The 19,145-nt window shown below is 39.4% G+C and overlaps 1 protein-coding gene across 1 annotated transcript in view; it reads left to right on the top strand.

Annotated features, from left to right (window-relative positions):
- The window catches only part of COL25A1 (collagen type XXV alpha 1 chain), a 431,307-nt gene that overhangs the window by 366,398 nt on the left and 45,764 nt on the right, over positions 1-19,145 (top strand). The window contains exons 19-24 of the mRNA XM_030564569.1: positions 8,909-8,971; positions 10,289-10,357; positions 11,406-11,450; positions 14,658-14,702; positions 16,163-16,240; positions 18,812-18,835. Coding sequence (XP_030420429.1) covers positions 8,909-8,971; positions 10,289-10,357; positions 11,406-11,450; positions 14,658-14,702; positions 16,163-16,240; positions 18,812-18,835 — 324 coding nt within the window. The remainder of the gene's footprint in view (positions 1-8,908; positions 8,972-10,288; positions 10,358-11,405; positions 11,451-14,657; positions 14,703-16,162; positions 16,241-18,811; positions 18,836-19,145) is intronic.

Genomic DNA, 19,145 nt, shown 5'->3' with positions numbered 1-19,145 from the left:
CTTTGCCCTGGCAAGATTTTTTTCTATGGCAGGGAGAATTGAGCCTATATTTTTTTATTGCCTTACACAGGTTTTTCAATAAGAGCATTAAAATACCTTTAAAGTCCCCAATAATATAATTTCTGCATCACTGACTGCTGGAAGTCAAAAATATGTAGTATTGTTGTGGCTGCATTGGTCCCAGGGTATTAGAGAGACAAAGTGGGTGAGGTAATATCTATTGTTGGACCAACTTTTGTTGGCGAGAGAGATGAGCTTTCAAGCGTAAGCATTTCACTCACCAACAAAAGGAAGTCAAAGGTGTCAGCAAATTTTTAAAAGTTGTCAGACTTTTTGGTACACTTTTTGTTTTAAAAGTTCAGTTTATTTGTGTATACATATTTCTGACTGAGAAAGAAATTATCGTTAAAACATTAATGATAAAAGCAAAGGCCTAGTTACACCTTTACAACCAAATGTATGCTACTTACCCCCAGTTGTGGCATATATATTTAGTTTGTGTGTTATTCTAAGCAGCATATTTATATTATTTTAAAAATCCACATGCAATAGAAATATATTCCAGGCACCTGAAGCAGAGTAGACCTATTTAAAGTGTTAAATAATTCTGTTGATCTGCATATGAACTGTGAGATGAAGACTCAGCCTAAGTCAGTAAGTGGTTAGAAACCTACTGCTAATAAGTTGCAGTGTAAATCCTTCAACAAATTAATGGTGATTAAAATGCCATTAGCACAACAGGTGGTGTTTTCACCATTGGGGGCTAAAAACAAAGTACAAATTTGCACACAGCTATAGCAAGAAAGATACCCATAGTAAATGGTGTTGCTCTTACCCTTAGCCTCTCAAATCAAAGTTTGTCTTCACTTCCTCTCATAAAAGTGAAACAGCCACTGAAGAATTAGTCTAGATAATAATCTTCATAAAAAAGTGGACTGTCTTCAAAAAAAGTTTAACATAATTACAAGCTTCCCTATTGCTGAATCTGAAAGCCCTATAAGTGTAAAATAATAGCTAAATATCTATCTACCTTACATTCTGTTAGATGTCTGACACACCATTTGTTTTAATGGACTAACATTTTTTTTCATTTTGATGTTCTGTGTTTACCTGATTAGCAGCTAAAATAATACTAACAAGGTTTGCGAAAAGTATCTTGGTAATTTGTCATTTGCCAAGACAGCAATTGCATGAACACTCATAGTTAAAACAAAGAGGCATGGATTATTGTTTCTGGTGGTTTGATGTGATTGCATTTAACCAAGTAACAAGTTTACACTTGTCAGGCACTATGCAGCCTTCACATGGACTCACAGACAGTCCCCTAGGGCACTCTGAACTATCTTGCCACCCAGGCAAGCTTGATGCTGTGATAGATGGTCATTTTACACCAAAGATCACAAAATATTCAGGTTACTCACAGTCCCAAAGGACCAGTCACTTACCCCAGGTCAATTTGCACCTTAGATCTCACAACACGGACAACACTTGTAGCCAAACCTCTAGTAAATTAATTAACGGTTTATTAACTGAGGCCATGTCAATACCACCACTTATGTCAGCAAAATATAACACTGCCCTGAGCAACATAAATTTTGCTGGCATAAGTTGTGCACAGCACTGTGTCAGCAGGAGAGCTTCTCCTGCTGATATAGCTACCTCGGCTCCATGTGCCTGGTTTAATTGTGTCGACGTGAGAGCTTTCATCCGTCAGCATAGAGCAGCTACACGAGAGATCTTACAGAGGCTCAGCTGCCTCAGTGCAGCTGTGCCACTGTAAGATCTCTAGTGTAGACATAGCCTAAGAAAAAGAAATGAGAGTTATTTGGTTGAAACAGGTAAACATATATACACACACACACACACACGAGTTGCAGTCTTAGGTTTCAGATGGTGGTAGAGCTTCTGAAATTTGCCATCTCTATAAGTCCTTTAGGGCTAACTTAGGTTAATCCTGGGGATCTCTTGCTTATGTTTAGGAATCTTTGCCTCTTAGAGTCTGAACGGCGTAAAAAAGACCCTAATTCCTTCTGGCCAGGAATATTTATCCCCATCTGTCTAGAGGCCAGACTGATGAGATGAGCGCTTCTGCATGTTCCCCTCTTCATGGATGTGCTGGGAGCAAACAAAAGTACAATAGCTCATTTGGATTCAATTGGTCTTCCTAATGGACCAGAGATAACCCCTTCTCATGGGTGGAAACCAGTATTTCACTTGGTGATGTTTCTTTCTTGACTGAATTTATAGTTTCAGAGTGAGCATTTGTACATTACAGAACAGACACTTCAATATTACCTTACTGCATGGGTTATAGATATTATAAGTGAGATTATGAAATACTTGTAAATCCATTAAAGTCTAAACACATTTGTACAAGTCTAATACCTATTTTAGCAATACTAACATGCAGGTGAGTCAGACTAGTTTCCAGCTACGCATTTGATGGTGTTTGCTTGAGGCTTTGGGACGCTGGCATGAGCTGGCACCTGGTCTACCAGCATCAGAAATAACAACAAATGATATGGGTTCTTTTGCATAATGGAAGTAATTAATGAACACAAAAATCTTAAGCTAAAATACAAACAAGCAATTCTTTGTTGTTTTTTTTAAGCTCCCTGGCAGTACTAATTGTAGAGGAATTGCTGATCTTCTAGAAAATACCAATGACCAATCTCCTACCACAATTCTCCTGCCTGCCTAATATGTCACCTTCAATATTTCACGTTCTTGGACCCCCAGATCAGTTTCCTGCAGCCCGAGCTGCTATAGTAGATCCTTAGAGGATAAAACTTCTATTTGCTATAAGAGACTGCAACAGGTGTTTAGATAAGTCAAGGTTAAAGGTGATCTTGATTTTATAGACTGCAGTGTTCACTTCAGCATCTCAGGGTCTGAGAATCTATGGGTTGTCTGGATGTTGGCATGACACTTATCTGCTAGCTGACTGCAAGCTGCATTAGCTTATATCTAGAATTGGTTTCCAGGACTACAGCTTTTGTCCCCAGAACCTTATGCCTACTGATGCTGAAGTAAAGATGACTAAATGCAGATATGAGAGATACCTACTTCTTACTTAATCAGCGATGCAAGCTGAATTTAGTTTTTGAGGATATATTTTAAACAGAACAACAAGAGCAAATACGATTAATCATCTAGGATGTCATTAACTCCAGTTTGGAGAGTCTATTTGAGCCCTTCATATGGGCCTTAGTTATGGGTAGAGTGATTGGCATGAGTGCTCTGCACTGAGGTGAATTTTTCACCTATCATATCTACTAGAAAAATCCTTTGCTAAACTAAAATAGATTAATGTGTGTGACAGCGGGTACGGTAAATCCTAGTGGCTTTATGTCCTTCCATTAAAGGATGCTGCATCCCACAGTAGTTAGAGCCTGATTCTCATCTCACTTAAGCAGTGCAGATCAGAAATAACTGCAATGAAGTCAATAGTTACACCAGTATAAAAGATCTGTGCAAGTATGATCAGAAGAATGGCTTCTGTGTCATGTCTGCACTATGGTCTAATCAAAATGATTTTCCCTTTTCCTCTGCATTGCAGGGGCATCAGCGTACGTTATTGAGATAAAACTGTTTGTTTTCATTACGTTTCAGACATCAATAAGCCATTTGCTTTGTTATCCGAGCAGCGTAGGTGGTGATAAGACAGAAATCTGGTAGTATTAGCGCTATACAGTAGATAGGATGAACGAATATTGTTTGCAGAACAAACATTTCCTTTATGAGTAACTGACAGAAAAATCAGGGAATGGGCTTCCTAGAGTTACCTGCACAAATTGTGAATGGCACAAAAGTACTCTTTATGGATATTTTCTATCAGTGAACATGCTGTAGTTACACTGAAAAGCTGTCAGATGTCAGAGATACACAGCCAATGTATAAATCATATTGTTAAATGATGATTTTTAAAAAAAAACTTTCAAACTTAGTTCTGTTTGCAAATCACTCTTATCTTTGAACACTAAAGCTATTGATTTGGTCATGCTCATTTCCTTGAAAATATACTATATTCCATTTGTGCCTGATGCTTCCCAGGAGGTCCCTGGGGGTGTGCACCTCTCTACCACCTACCCTGTCTATGCTTGCCTAGGTCAGCTCCCCTGACACTGCCAGCTTCTGGCAACACACGCGCTGCCATCCAGGCCTCCACAGGCCATGCTGTCTGTACAGGTCAACAATAGGCACACTCCAACACCCGAGTCATCCAAGCATCTCCCTGGAGCGCCCTGCCCCGATCCACTGGACGCTCTCAGAATTCCCAGATCCTCTGTTCCCAAAGGAACAACACACCACAGCTTACCAGTTACACCATAGAATACAGCTTCGCTTAACACACAGCGCTTAGATTTGTTTATTGAGAAAGCAAGTACAGTATAAGTTTCTGGAACAAAGAACAGGGATTCAATGGTAGCAATGAAAGGTTACATGTAAAATGAAATCATAGCACACATATTAGAGCCTAAACTTAACTTCCAAGACAGTGTCATTTCATACAGAGCAAAAGCTCACCCAGAGTCCTTCCAGCACATTAGAGCCAGGTGTGGTTGTGATCTTCCATTCATCAGGCAAGCACACTGTCTTTTTGACTCCTCAATGGAAAGATCCAGAGTTTCTGTGTCTCTTCAGTTTGTGGCAAATTGCTGGCACTATTATGATGGGTCTCACACTTTCTCTTCTTTGGGGGGAGGGGGGGGTTCAGGGCACCATTTCTTGCCCCTGAATTGGAATATTAAATTGTCCCACTAGTGTCCTAGAGGAGGGTAGTGGAGAGGAAGGGACCTGGGCCCACTCTCTACTCCAGGTCCCAGCCCAGACGCCCTGAGGATAATGGTGAACCATTTGAACTGACGATTCCTTCCCCTGGGCTACTTCCCTCTCTTGCCCTTCAGCTGGGGTGGGGGGGAGCTTCCTGCCCTCCCTTTGCACAAGCCAGGTGCCCCTTACCTAGGGCCTTGGACTTCTTAGCCCACCGCAGCACTTCTCCAAACTTTCCTCTGCTTCCCTTCAAACTGTTCTCTGCTCCAACACCAATCCTTTCTGTTCCAACTCTCACACTGTCTGACTGAAGCAGGGGTTTTTATCAGGTGACTGCAGGTGCTCTAATTGGCTTCAGGTGCTCTAATTGATCTATAGCAAACTTTCTTCCCTCTACAGGGAATAAGGCTCCCTTCTAACCCTCTTTTGCTGCCCTCTGGCCATGCTGTATCACAAGTTATAGTCCAAAAATCCATTGTCTTCACTTGCAAACAGGATAATCCTTGCTGCTTCTGTTTTCCTGTCTAGGATCTCCCCCAGAGACTTTGCAATCACTTGATAAGCATTTTGCTCAGACCATAAAATAGGTGTGACATATGCAATAATCAGTGTACATGTAGACAGATGGATAGATAAACATCTTCTGCCTGAAAAAAACCTGTTTCTCACCTTTTGATGACCAGCCCCAAGTCAGAGACCTTAAGAACATAATTATCAATGTATATATACATAATGGTTTTCATATTGTCCACACATAAGATTTACAATTATTATGAGGCCCAGTGTGACACGGGCTTTCAGTAGAGACCTATGTTACACTCACTGGCAAAATAGTATGTAGATACCAGACCCATGGGATCCCTGTAACCTTTATGCATCCCTGTGCCATCTGCCATTTGACTCCAAGAGCTCCCTGGGTCACAGTGCCTTTCCTGGTTTTGGTGCTTGAGTACAGAGAGATAACCATGCTCCGGCAATGATCTAGGAAGACTATAAGCACAGCTGTGTTCATTTTTTTTCTTCCCCTGCTTTGTGGCTCCTGGAACTGCAATGATTAGATCAATCTTCCATTTTATCTATCTATCACTTCCCTCTTGGCTCAAGCACAGTAGCTTGGATGTGATTTATTTTCCCTCACTACCAGTATTTCATATCTGCCACTTCCCTCCAGGGCATAACGTCAGTTTGGAATTTGGCCGTCGTCTTTATATATTTCAGACATGTTTACACTAGACAAAAAGCTTAAGGTAGGGTACTTGGATCCCACTTTTTCCTTCATGTGAAGTTGCTCATAACTTTGTGAAGGTTGGACCCCACACTAAAGCTGAATCTGCTGAAACATTCAGAAGCGCCACCAGAAGCCAGATTGCTCTTCTGGAGAAGCAGAAATCTGTGAGAACATCTGCTGATGTCCTAATTCCTCCTTTTTTCTAGCTGCAGGAGTTTTTAGGGTATTTGCGAATATAACGCAATCTCCACAGGAGGCTTTGAGATATGAAGGGGAGGAGGGCAGCCACAAGGGGTACGGCCCTGGCAGGTGGCACCACCGTAAAGTATGTGAACATGCATAGATGTTGCAATGAGCACATCAACCTATATATTTTTGAGGGCAACAAGTTTTTTTTTCTCTTTAAAATGGCACAACAGGTATTTATGAACCATATTTTTGTCTGTAAACTGTAGCCCCCTCACCTCAGCAGTTTGCATCAGTGACATTATTACATTGAGAAATGTAGTACAGTATCACTGAAACAACCTGAGATGACTTATTATCCAGCAACATTAACAGATGTGGGCTTTTTTCTGAACATAAGAAAAAGTAAAAGACAAAAAGAATAATTCTATGAGCATATGATTTGCCAAACACACTCCTATGTGTGCTCCAAAAGCAGTCATAGTAGGTGCCAGAATTCTGGCTGGCAGAAGGCCCATCCAGAGCTTCCCTGAACCCCCTTATGACACAAATAAACCACTCAGATGGGTTGTATTTAGGAGTCATTCCCAGGTCAGGGTTATAGTTCTGTATCTATACCTCACCCCATGCCTTGCTCCAGAAGGAAGGTAGGAATATGATGAGCTGAGCTTTTCAGATAAAGAGAGAAAGTGGAGTCCTTTTATTTACTTCAGTTTTTTGACTACACCTGTCTCAGGCCTAAGGATATAACACAATTTATAGAAAACTTTTTTGATAAAATATCAAAGCAGGTCTCCATATAAGCCCTACACTCTCAGATCATGGAAGTAAAACCACAGACCTCTTACAATACCCTCCATGTTTTCTGGTACAAAGCACCTGTAGAGCAATCTCTCTCCAGGTTTGGGTGGGGGGGGAAGCTGGGATTGCAGTGGAAAGATTTTGCCAGCACTCGGTTTACAGTGTAGGAAGTTTCTAGTATGAGCCTATGCACAATGCTCTGCCAGAATTCAACCCAAAAGCTTTATATTAAGATCTTTGGATAACATTTCTAAGCCTGGCTACTGATAGAAAGAAGTTGGGTCATGGAATCAGTACTTGTTTCTTCCCCTAGAAATCATAATGAACAGGTCAAGTAATAAATCTGCCCAGCTAGCCAGGTTTGTGTTGGGGTGCTGTAAAATAATTTTGAGCTGTCAAGCTCCTTCCTAATGTTAAAATAAATTACTGAAATTCCATGGCTGTAGACGGGAAGTGCTTTTTTTATTTGCTGTCATTAAAAGGGAATGCTTCCTTCCTCAATGAAAACCCGAAGGTTACTCTCACTGGTGTGCACTAACACAGTTACATTGCAAAGACAGCATGTGAGCTATAGGATTATTTTTATTGTTATAACATACCCTCTAACCTCAGTAAGAAATACATGCTCCTGTATTATTTATTTCCTACTAATTTCCTCTCTTCCCCTCTCTCTCTTTTTGTGCTTTAGCAGATATGCTGGCCTTGGTTTTGTACCACTGGTGGTACATTGATCAGTGATAGCAGTAATTTTCATATGGAAATATGCAAGAAACCTCCCTGAGTTCATAACCTGCACTCTTTTTCTCACCAATGCAACATACCTGTATTTCCATGCCGATGAGAAAGTTGATACTACCCTTCATTTTCTAATTGGAATTAAATGTTATTCAACCATATGTCTCCCTTTTCATATCAATGTAAATTTATAAATGAGGAATTTGGATGTTTGTTATTCTAGGTATTTAAAATAGCAAGTGTTTGTGATTTCTTTTAAATGAAGCCAGTAATGATCTGCTGCTGAGAGGTGCTGTTCTTCCTCAACTCCCACTGACTTCAGGGAGGACTGAGGGTTCTCAGCGCTCAGCAGAATCTGTCTGCATAGAAGCAAGTAGAATTTTCATGCTTAGATTCAGGAGATACCACTAAAACTGATATGTGAACATTTTTTGTTAAAAGTGATTGTTAGCTCAGTAGTACTTTGGCCACCTGCACTCGTGATGGCTTGATTCAGATTCATGGGGAAAATATAATGCTAGGAACCATGAGGCCTCATTCAGGAAGAGCCCGTAAAGAAAAACATATGGTTTGTCCCTTACAGACCATACAGAGTTATTTAAAGCTTTGTGCTGCAGTGTAGTCGCTAATATAGGATGTGGTTGTCACAGCTGTTACTTAGACATGCAGGGGAGTGAGAGGGGATAAGACTCTCCTTACTCCCTACACACCTGTGCTCAGATTGCAACTGACCATGGTGGGAGAGAGCGGAGGCTACTTACCTGTTGTTCTGCTCTGCAAACAAATGTGCAGGAAGGGTACAGGGAATTAAAGGAACCCTGGTTCTCAACCCCACCTACTCCCTGAATCCACCATGATGTTAGTCTTGCTATGGTGGATTTTTGTTTGATAAATTGCAGCATAATATAGGGCCATGTTAACAGTTCTCAGCTTCATAAAAACAAGATTTGTAGCTTTCCAGTTTATTTGTTTTTCTCAAACTACATGAAGCTTTGCTCCAGGAAGTATGCTGATGGAAATAATCCCTGATTAATTATTCATCTCTAATTAATCTCTCTATAGTTGTTGGATCACAGCTGGAAAACCCTGAGTGATTGGGGAAAATACTATTAAAAGTAAACTGATTTTATTGTAATGCATTTCTATTAAATGAAGAATAATTTAATATGCTCTCATCTGTTAAAGGGTGAACCAGGTTTCATTGGTCCACAAGGAGAACCTGGATTACCAGGGTTACCAGGAACAAAGGTAAGTTTAGCTTCTCCCATATACTCACATATATTATAATGGATTTCTTCGTGTTAATGACCAAAAAAAAGTTAAAGTGAAGTTGAGGTTCTATAATCAGGAATTTAAGGATGAAAATCCTTATAAGAATGTGGTACTTATAAAAAACTGCCAAGAAGTTTAGAGATCAGGTTAAAACTTTAAACTGCACCCAAAATTTGGAAATATTAAAATTCATGCTTTTGATACCCAGGTTGCTTTAAATTTACCCTGCAGTGTACCCTGAGAAAGTCAGACTACTTAACCATTCATAGCCATCTCAAGCTCCTTAGCTGCTTTAGTTAACGTAGCTTCTTTAAAGCTACCAAAAGCTTAAATTAGGCCATGAGACCTAACATGCCAGTATGGACAATCTATTTTAATAACTTTTAAGAAATGGACTCCAAGCAATGAAACTTTGATCCTGTGCACTAGATCTTGAATATATAAATCCATTAAACATTGTTCTTTCTCTCTCCTTCTGTCTGTTCTTTTGCAACTGAGTGGGAAATAAAGTTAAAAGAATTTTTGAAGTCTTGTGGACTCACCTATTGAGAGTCAAATTTTGTGAACCTATTGTCCCATTCACTTCAGATTTGGAAGGAAAAAATGGAACTCCAGACCAATTCTGAAGCCAACTTTCCATTTTTAAAATGTTGTATGTATTTTAAGGTAATACTGGAGAATGCAAAACAAGCGTTGAATGGAAAGTTTCAACCTTAACTATGAAGTGGTGCTGTTTCTGTCCATTTCTATGAGAGGACACGATTTATTCCTAGGCTGCTAGAGTCCCTAATTGCTTCATTAGCCATCCCCACCCCTTACATGCAGCCCCAACTCAGTATTCTACACTTGTATTACTTCTAGATGTGACTACTGCAATGAACTTTACCTTGGGCAAAGTGTGAAAAGCACTCCACAGCTCTCACTTGTGCAGAATGCTAGGGTGAGCCAGCAAAAGTGGTTTGTTTGCTGCAGTGGCTGCCAATACACTCATTTAGAACACTGGAACTAACTCACTCAAGGGTTATGAGAACGGAAGTAAGAGGCAGCACTACCTTAACTTTGCTCCCTTCTATCTATGCCTTATTCTGGTCTTTTGTTACATACTATTTCTCAGAAAATATAGTCTTGTTCAACAGAAAATGACTCAGATTAATTTACAGAAAACATCCACTTCTGCTTTCAGGAATGCTGTAAATTTACCTAGGAAAAATAGTCTGAACTGACTTTGTACTATACTAAAGGTTGCCAGTGGTTTGTGATGCGTACATACATGTGTGTTGTAATCTTTGACAGGGTGAAAGAGGAGAAGCAGGGCCTCCTGGAAAGGGTGAGCGAGGTGAACCTGGAGTTCCTGGGCCAAAGGTGAGTCTGGTTTAACACTGGCAATATTTTGTTAGTTTTATAGATATAAATATTCAATAACTGCTTCAAGTAACCAGAACAAAACTTTGAAAGTGAGCTTTAAAGGAGAACATGGTAAATTCATCTCTGTACCCTGCTACTACTCGGGCAGTTAGCCTCTGCGACCATGGCTACACTGCTATTTTTAGTGTGTTAGATCATCACAGCTAGTGTGTGGACATCTGCCCGAGCTTGAAATTATACCTCCAGCAGCAGTATAGAGATACCCACAGTTTAGTCCAGAAGCCAGAGGTAGCATAGTGTTCACAACTGCAGAATTAGGCCCTAAGTGGAATCCATTATTTGGACTGAAGGAGACAGATCCTCAGATGGTATAAATTGTGATGGAGCTATGGCAACTGACAAAGGTGAAGCTCTGCCCTGATGTGTCTATAAGCGCCCTAGTTTGAGCAGTTCGAACACTGTGACCTTTCAAGTTCAGAGAAAATCCATTCTGCTTCTTGTTTTCTAAGAAAAAATAAAGAAATAACCCTAAATACATTTTAATATCTTCCAAGCATTTTCTACTGCATTGGTGTTTGAGTTTTCTACTCTTGGCATATCTTGAAATGGTAGTCTGGCTTCTCTGTCAGGTAGATCTTTATTCATCTGTACTTCCTGGGAAAACTATTGTGGTAACACTTTATTTTAGCAGTACTATTCTGTAAACACTAATCATTTCTCAGTTCTTGGAGGACCTAACGGTACACTGGGCATCCCCTGCAAGCCAGAATTATTTGTGCGAGCCTCTGCAAGAATCAATAAGAGAATACTTGGTGAAATTCCTGTGGAAGAAGGGAACCAATAGCGTCTGCACATCGATACTAAATAATTCATTATTCTGAATGCTATTAAACTCAGTACTAGATGGATTCATGAGGTTGTTCATAGAAAATAAAGTGTTTCCACTGCTCTCTACTATTACTAGCCAGAGCTAATCTCTTTTCCTCTCCCCTTTCCTTTCTCTCTCATTTTTCTTCTGTCCATCTTTTATGTCTTCCTCACACAGGGGAAATCAGGCGAATCTGGAACTAGAGGCCCAAAGGGGTCAAAGGTCAGTGTCAGCTGAATTGCCCTTTTTGGTGTAATATGAAGATTTTCAGGGCAAATTATTAGTAATATCCCATTGACTTTGATTTAGAAAGAAATGATAACTGATCCTGCAGTCTTCATACAAGCAAAACTCCCATGGGTTTCATTGGACTTCTTAACTGTAAGGTCTGCAGAATCAAGCGCTATATATTTTGTATGCCATGATTGTGCTCTTTCTTTCTCTGTTGTAACATCTTAAAATGATTAGTTTCTTTTTTGTCTGTTCTCTTTTTCCATGTACCTACTTTCTCTCTCTCTGTTTGATGGTTGTGTTCTAATCCATTTTCTTTGAGATGGGAGGAAAGAGCTGTTAAACTTGGTACTTTCCACATTTTGCCTATCCAATAACCATTGAAAAGTATTTGATTTAAATATAATTTCTTATTGTTATTCTGCTGATCTTTTGTGGAGGTTTGTGGCTGTTTATTTTGAATCTTGGGCAATGAGATGTACCAGGCTTAGGTCTCTCAGATTTGTCTTCTAGATAGTTGAAAAATTACAGTGGACCTTGACAAAAAGTTAAAGCTTCAATACCAAAGTGTACACAAAAGCAGTGACAGTAAAAATTTTCAATGGATTTGCAATATTTTTTGCAAAATCTTATGCTTACTAGTGTCTACCAGTTTATACTATGGGGTCCACACAAAATAAAGTAATATTTATTCATTTGTTTAAATCACTTTGAGAGAACAATCATTTCTATATTGCTTGCAACGTTGACCCTGATTTGGCAGTATATCTCCATTTGGCAAAACACATAAGCACACAGTTAAAGTTAAGTAAGTGCTTCAGTCCCATTGACTTCATAAAGTTAAGCATATGCTCATAGTGAATAATACAATGTAAAAAGTGGTTCACAGAACCAAGGTGGTGTAAATAACAATTAAAGACTCCTGATTTTCTTTTCTTCTTTGTGCTGAGGAACTTGGTCTCCACTGGAATGTTATTCACATAATAATGTGGTTTTTTAGGTCTTGTCTACACAACAGAGTTAGATTGATGTAACTCTGGAAGTGTCTACACTTAAATTTTGCTCCCACTGATGTAACCCACCGGCTACACCAACTTAATAACACCATCTCCATAAGCCATGTGGTCAAGGTCAATGTAGTTAGGTCAACACAGTGTGAGTGTAGAACACATTGCTTCTCTTGACTGTTACTGGCTTTCAGAAGCAATCCCACAATCAATACAAGCACTCCTGTTGAGAACGTGCACCATCAACACAAGAAACAAAGTGTAGACACACACAGGGAATGTAATTACTGTGGCAGCTGTATGCCGACGTAAGCTAGGTCAACTTAACTTTGTAGTGTAGACCTGGCCTTAGTGCCTGATCCTACACCAAGTCAATGGAATTTTCACCACTAAATTCAGTGTGTGCAGGATTCAGTCTTAGTAGCAGTTTTCACCCATAGGTTGTTAGCATTTACTTTCACAAAAGGGAGCCCTTGGGAGAGTGAGAGGTTGATAAAGGGTTTGGCCTGTCGAGAGAAAGAGAGATAAAAAGCACTGTCTATTTCTGAGACCTCCATCATTGTAGTATCTGATCATCTCCCAGATATTCTGGTGTGTATCCACACAACATTGCAATGGTAGAGAACTATTATTTTTATTTCACAGAAAAACCACAGACAACCAGATTTTCAAAGGTATTGAGGCACCTAAAGATGCAGATAGGTGCACGATGGGATTTTCAAAAATCCCTGAGCAGATTAGTCACCTAATGGGATTTAGGCACCTGAGCACTTTTGCAAATCTGTGTAGGGACCTGTCTGCTTTTTAATGCATCTAAATACCTTTGGAAATCTGGCCCAGAGAGGCTAAGTGACTGCCCAGAATTACGCAGGAACTGTGTGGCAGAACTGGGAAATGAACTCAGATTTTTAAGCAATACGCTGGTGCCTTAGCCACAGGTCCACCAGACCTCTCTCACTGCAGAGAAGACAGATGGAAGCAATGTTAGTATCTCCTCCCACTGTGCACCTCTCTTTTTTCTCATATGCACCCTTCTCTTATCATTATTAAATTAATAATCCTCATTCATACCAGTATCACAAATGCAAGTATAGATCTAAACAAGAGTAAGAGTACCAGTATTTAATTGAATTTACTGACACTACTGCCAAACACTAAAGCTTGCTGTGAAAGCAGCCGTGAATGTAAATTAAGTCCCAGGCATTAGATTTCAGGTTATGATGACAAGGACCACTCACAAAGTTTGCCCTTACAGATGAAGTTTTCTCCACCCCTCTGAGCTTATTAGTGACAGCCAGGAGGAAAAAGATGAGTGAGATGATAAAGATCTTTATTCCATCTGAGATACTAGGGCAAAGAAATCATTAAATGCTGGCAACAGTGATGTAGTGGTAAGAGAGGCAATGACTGAGGAAAGAAGTTCTGCAACCCCAATGGGAGTAATGAGCACAGAAGGAAATGCATGTGCTGTTTGAAAAGTCCCTTTTGAAGAAGTTGTGTGGCAATTGCGGAGGGTGTGTCTACACAGCTGTTAAACACCTGGGTATGTCTACACCCGTGGCTGGTCCATGTCAGCTGGCTCAGGCTCACAGAGCTAGGGCTGTGGGGCTCTAAAATTGCAGTGTAAAAATTTGGACCCTGGGACCACGGGAGGGGAGAGGGTCCCAAAGCTCAGGCTCCAGCCTGAGCCCAAAGATTTACACTATAATTTTACAGTCCTGCAGCCCAAGCCCCTTGAGTCTGAGTCAGTGACACAGACCAGCCACAAGTGTAGACATACCCTGAGTGACTTACCCCTTGAGCTTCCTTGTGAAGCTTCTGATAGTGGGGTATCCAGGCCATCAAGAATGGGGAAGTTGTTTAAATGATCTAATTTTCAGTCTGCTGTTTATTTGATCCTTTGTTATTTCTTAAGCTACCCCGGTAATGTATTATGTAGTAAATGCTACACACAAAGAGCCAAACTCTGTTCTCAGTTGCAACAGTCTCAATCCTCACACTCCATTAACTTCAGTGGATTTATCCCTATGTAACTAAAACCTATATTCTATTTGTTTTTAAACCCATGTCAAGTTTTTTTATTTTGTTTTTATAAATAAAGTATATGCTTGACTTGGAGGGTAATAAAAATATTTAAACTATTGAACAGATTGATTATCTTTGTTTGCTTACAAATATTACTTTTCCATAGGGTGATCCTGGAGACGAAGGTGATTCAGGAGCAATAGGTCCTAGGGTAAGTGTACTTCATTTTAACGCAGGGCTTTGGAGCTGTGCTCTGGCTCCGGAGCAAGCTCCAGGCAAAAACCTGCAGCTCCACTGCTCCGGAACTGCTCCGCCCTTCAGCTGTGGGCTCTGCTCCAAAGCCTTGTTTTAACCTGTCCAATGGAAATCTCAGTTGTTACTTGTAGGCCAAGACAACAACTACAGTTGAAAGTGAGTTAGCACGAGCCAGGGTTAAACGTGATTGTTACTAACATGGTTGTGTCATGAAGAGGGTTTCTAACTGGAGTTCAGTGTCAACAGAGAAAGCTATGTTATAAATCATACTCTAGATGCCTAGAAGATTAGTAATATCTTTTACTGGACCACCTTCTGGTGGTGAGAGAGACACGCTTTTGAGCTCTGTGTAAGCTCACCCACCTTGTCTCTCTAGTATCCTGGAATCGACACAGCTACAACAACACTGCATAGAAGATGTCGTCTTTCAGTGCTGTTTGACTAATATTTGCCCTGCTGTAGCAGTCTCTTGATTTTCAGGTGAAGTTTAAAGTGTTGGTATGGATCTATCCTATAAAATCCTAAATCGTCTGGATCCCATTCATCTGGAAGATCCCCTCCCCCCAGGCTTTCTCTAAGGAAGGACGAGAGTAGATTGGGAAGCTGACTGAGAGGATAGGGGGATTCTGGATTGGAAGATGATGTTTGAGGTTTGCAAAATTTCATAGGCAGGGTCTGGTTTTTCACTTGAATGATCCAAGAGTGTAGGCCTGACACAGCACCTTCTTTCAGTGGTTTATCTAAATGGTTTTATGTATTGGTGTTACCTGTTGGAGCACAATGCACTGTGTTATGATTTACTCATTCATATTTAGCTTTTTAAAAATGTTTGTTCCTCTTAAAACAACCTTTGGTTTTAGGCTAACTTTTGCAGACTGTGATTTATTGAAAATGCTATAAAGTGATAAAATATACCGTACTGAGCTCTAGAAAAAAGTTCAGGAAACAAATGTGAATGAATAAATAGTGCAAGTGTCAGAAAACAACTCCATCTCTACACTAGGTCATGGAAACTATACAAAAAACATGCTTATGATAGTTATGTTTAAACAGTATTGTTGCTCACACAGGCTCAACTGCAGTGTGAAAGAGGCTTGGGTCAATATTTCTTTTCTTCAAACCTCTTTAATTAAAATATAAAAATATGAGAAAGAAACTAATGAGTTTTGGGGCCCAAATGGAGACACAAGATTCAGATCTAAACTTTGCTTCTGGTTCTCATCTTTATCATGGGCCAGCCAAAACCTGGATCTTAACAACCCTTAACTTTTCAGCTCAGGGAGATCTTGCAAACAAATGCTGACTATAGAATAAAACAGTCTCAGACAGACTAAACGAGACTAGGATAGAACAATCAGTCACTAAGAGTTTGTGTGCTTGATTCAAATAATGTAGTGTTTGGGGGATGTGTTACAGGGTCCACCTGGACAAAAGGGAGACCAAGGTGCAACAGAGATTATTGACTACAATGGCAATATCCATGAAGCTCTGCAGGTATGTGAACATAAAGAAGCTCAAATGAACCAGTACAGGAAAAACAGCTCTTTGATGTAATTATATTTTTCTTTTGCATAGGACATGAAATTACTGCACCATAGTATCTTATAGATTTGCTAGAAATATTAATTAGGAATCTTCTGCACTTGGAAGCTAGATTTTCTTTTTGGTGTGTTACACAAAGAGTTTCCTTGATACAGTGGTGAGGGAATTAGGTGTATATATCCCCTGGACTGTATTGACATCATCTGATGAGGCCAGAACTGATTCATTGCTGGGTCGACAGCTGTTAGTGCTAAATTCATCTTATAAACCACTTACACAGATCCCACAGAAGTGTCTGCTTTTCAGTTCAAGAAGAATAATATTGACCATCTTTCTTTGTCTTTTTCTTTTTCTTCTCCTCCTCCTCTTGCTCTTTCCACAAAATGTAAAGAGCAGAAACTTTGAGGTTTGGAAACTAACTCACTTGACTCCATTAGCAAGCTGTGGATTCAATCAGCATCTTGAATTAGGATCCTTAGCAGTAAATATACACCTCTACCTCGATATAACGCGACCCGATATAACACAAATTTAGATATAACGCAGTAAAGCTGCACTCCAGGGGAGAGGGGCTGCATGCTCTGGCGGATCAAAGCAAGTTCGATATAATGTGGCTTCACCTATAATGCAGTAAGATGTTTTGGCTCCCAAGTACAGCATTATATCAGGGTAGAGGTGTATTAAATACACTCGCATTGGTGGCCTTATTTACTCAGCCCTAGAAAAATAATGTTTTACAAAAAGGGTGAGTGAATGTTCACATGAAAGCCAAGTGTACCAGGGTGACTTGCAAGCTATGAGAACAGTATTTGGTGGTCTTGCTTACTACCAATTTAGTCCTATGAGATGACAAGCACTCACCCGCAATTTTTATTGTGCCAAATTCTTGGAGGTTCTGGGACTTGCAACTCCTATTGAAGTTAATAGGAATTTTCAGTATTCAAGGAGTGCTCAGTACCTCTCAGAATGTAAGTAGAAGTTGACAGAGTTCACAGGATCCAATGCCTCTGTCTGAATTTTTATACAATTTGGGAAGACATCATAAAGCAGCCTAGAGGACTAAGACCAATTTACAGTTGCTCGAGTTTGTGCCTTCTATTCCATTTCATGTGTCACTGGAGAATCAAAGATCTTAGTCCATCAACACAGAAAACTGGGATATAGAAATTATCACCATAGTTCAAGCAAGAACCCTGCAGTTTATGTGTCTTTGACTTAGAGAACCAGACACAAAATACATAAGTGAATCTCTCTTTGGGTCTGTTCCTAGTCCTCACACAGGCAAAAGTGAATAGCTGAAGTGGAAATTTTACCTTTGGAGGAACTGCAGGATCAGGTGCTTTATATATTAAAATTTTAAATATATAGTTAGAAATGAACACTGAATATTAAATTAAATATATAGCTTGAAATGAATGTGAAAACTAAATTACTGCATTTGGCATAATTAATTTAGTTATTTGTCCTGTAAATTAGCAGAATTGAATTTTTCTTCTATTTTAAAACTCTTTAAATACTTCCATATATAGGGTGAATGCAAATGCACCACTGTATAAAATGCCATCTGCTAGAGATTTTGGTTCCAAAGTTAGCTTGTATTGATATGATTCTAGTTTTATAAAAAAATATATTCTTTATTGTGCAATTCTCTTAAAATAGTGTATGATTATATGCCTATTAAACTGAATAAGACTAAATCTTATATTTAGATAGATGCATTAGATGTATAAGCATCTTTGTTGGCACATAGTAAAACTATTTTCATGACTAAATACTGCCTGCCTTATTTGTGCAAGTGGTTACATCGCTGTCAATGAAAAAACCTGTGTGAGTAAGTTAAGCACAATTCAGCCCTGTGTTTAATCAATATAGCCAAGTAATTTTGTATAACCTTTTGAGAATTTTCACTCCTTTTTGTTTGCTCTATCTTCTTTGAAACACAAAAAATTACCTATCTAACTATTTTGCCTTTTTCCATTACAAAAAAACTGATCTGGCCCTCCTCCAAATGTTTTAAATGGACCTGAAGTTAACATGGCTGATATTGTGGATCAGCAACTTGGTTTGTGTACTGTTATTACTACTGGCATCACAGCTCTGAGAATTGTATTTGTTAATGACACAGAACCAGCAGAGACCTCAAAATATTGGGCAAAATATCAACTCTTAGAACAGGAGAGGTGCGGAAGATTAGTATATAGATACATATAGGAGCCAAAAATTTTCCCCCATCAAATTCTACTGTTGTTAAGGTACATCTTATTTGGTCCTGAAAATTTTATAGCCAGAGCTTGTAGTTTTCACTTATATAAAACTCCCATGTAAGTTAATGGGGGTAAACCACTGATACCAAGTGCAAGATTGGGCCTTGATGACTGTGTACTTTTAACTTCAGCTCTCTTAGATACAGATCTCCCAGACGCAGCACAGATTCTGTGAAGTTCATTATTAAACAAGTGAAATATTTTATTTCAGTATTCACATCTGATAACATTGTCTTTTGTTAATATATTTTGCCAACAGAGGATTACCACCCTAACTGTCACGGTAATTCCTACTGCATGACTTATTGTGATTTGTAGCTATTTTATTCTATATAGTTGCATGTTCATAATTCTGCCGTTTTAGGATGTATCTTCGTTCATCTAATGTTGACCCTGTTCATCATCATGTATGTCTGTTCACTAAATTTTTCCTTACGATGAACATATTGTTGAAAATTAGGGCCCAATTCTTTTCCTGTTGAATAATGACAAAACTCCATTGATAGAAGTACGACACAGATTAGATACATAAGGTTCTTAGTATAGCTGTCGCTGTGCACCACCTGCCAGAAGACCAGATCCTTCATTTGCTC

This window comes from Gopherus evgoodei, chromosome 5, assembly GCF_007399415.2.
Source record: "Gopherus evgoodei ecotype Sinaloan lineage chromosome 5, rGopEvg1_v1.p, whole genome shotgun sequence".
In the NCBI taxonomy this organism is placed as follows: domain Eukaryota; kingdom Metazoa; phylum Chordata; order Testudines; family Testudinidae; genus Gopherus; species Gopherus evgoodei.
Note: the sequence above shows the minus strand (reverse complement) of the source record. Positions and strands in the feature narration are given on the sequence as shown.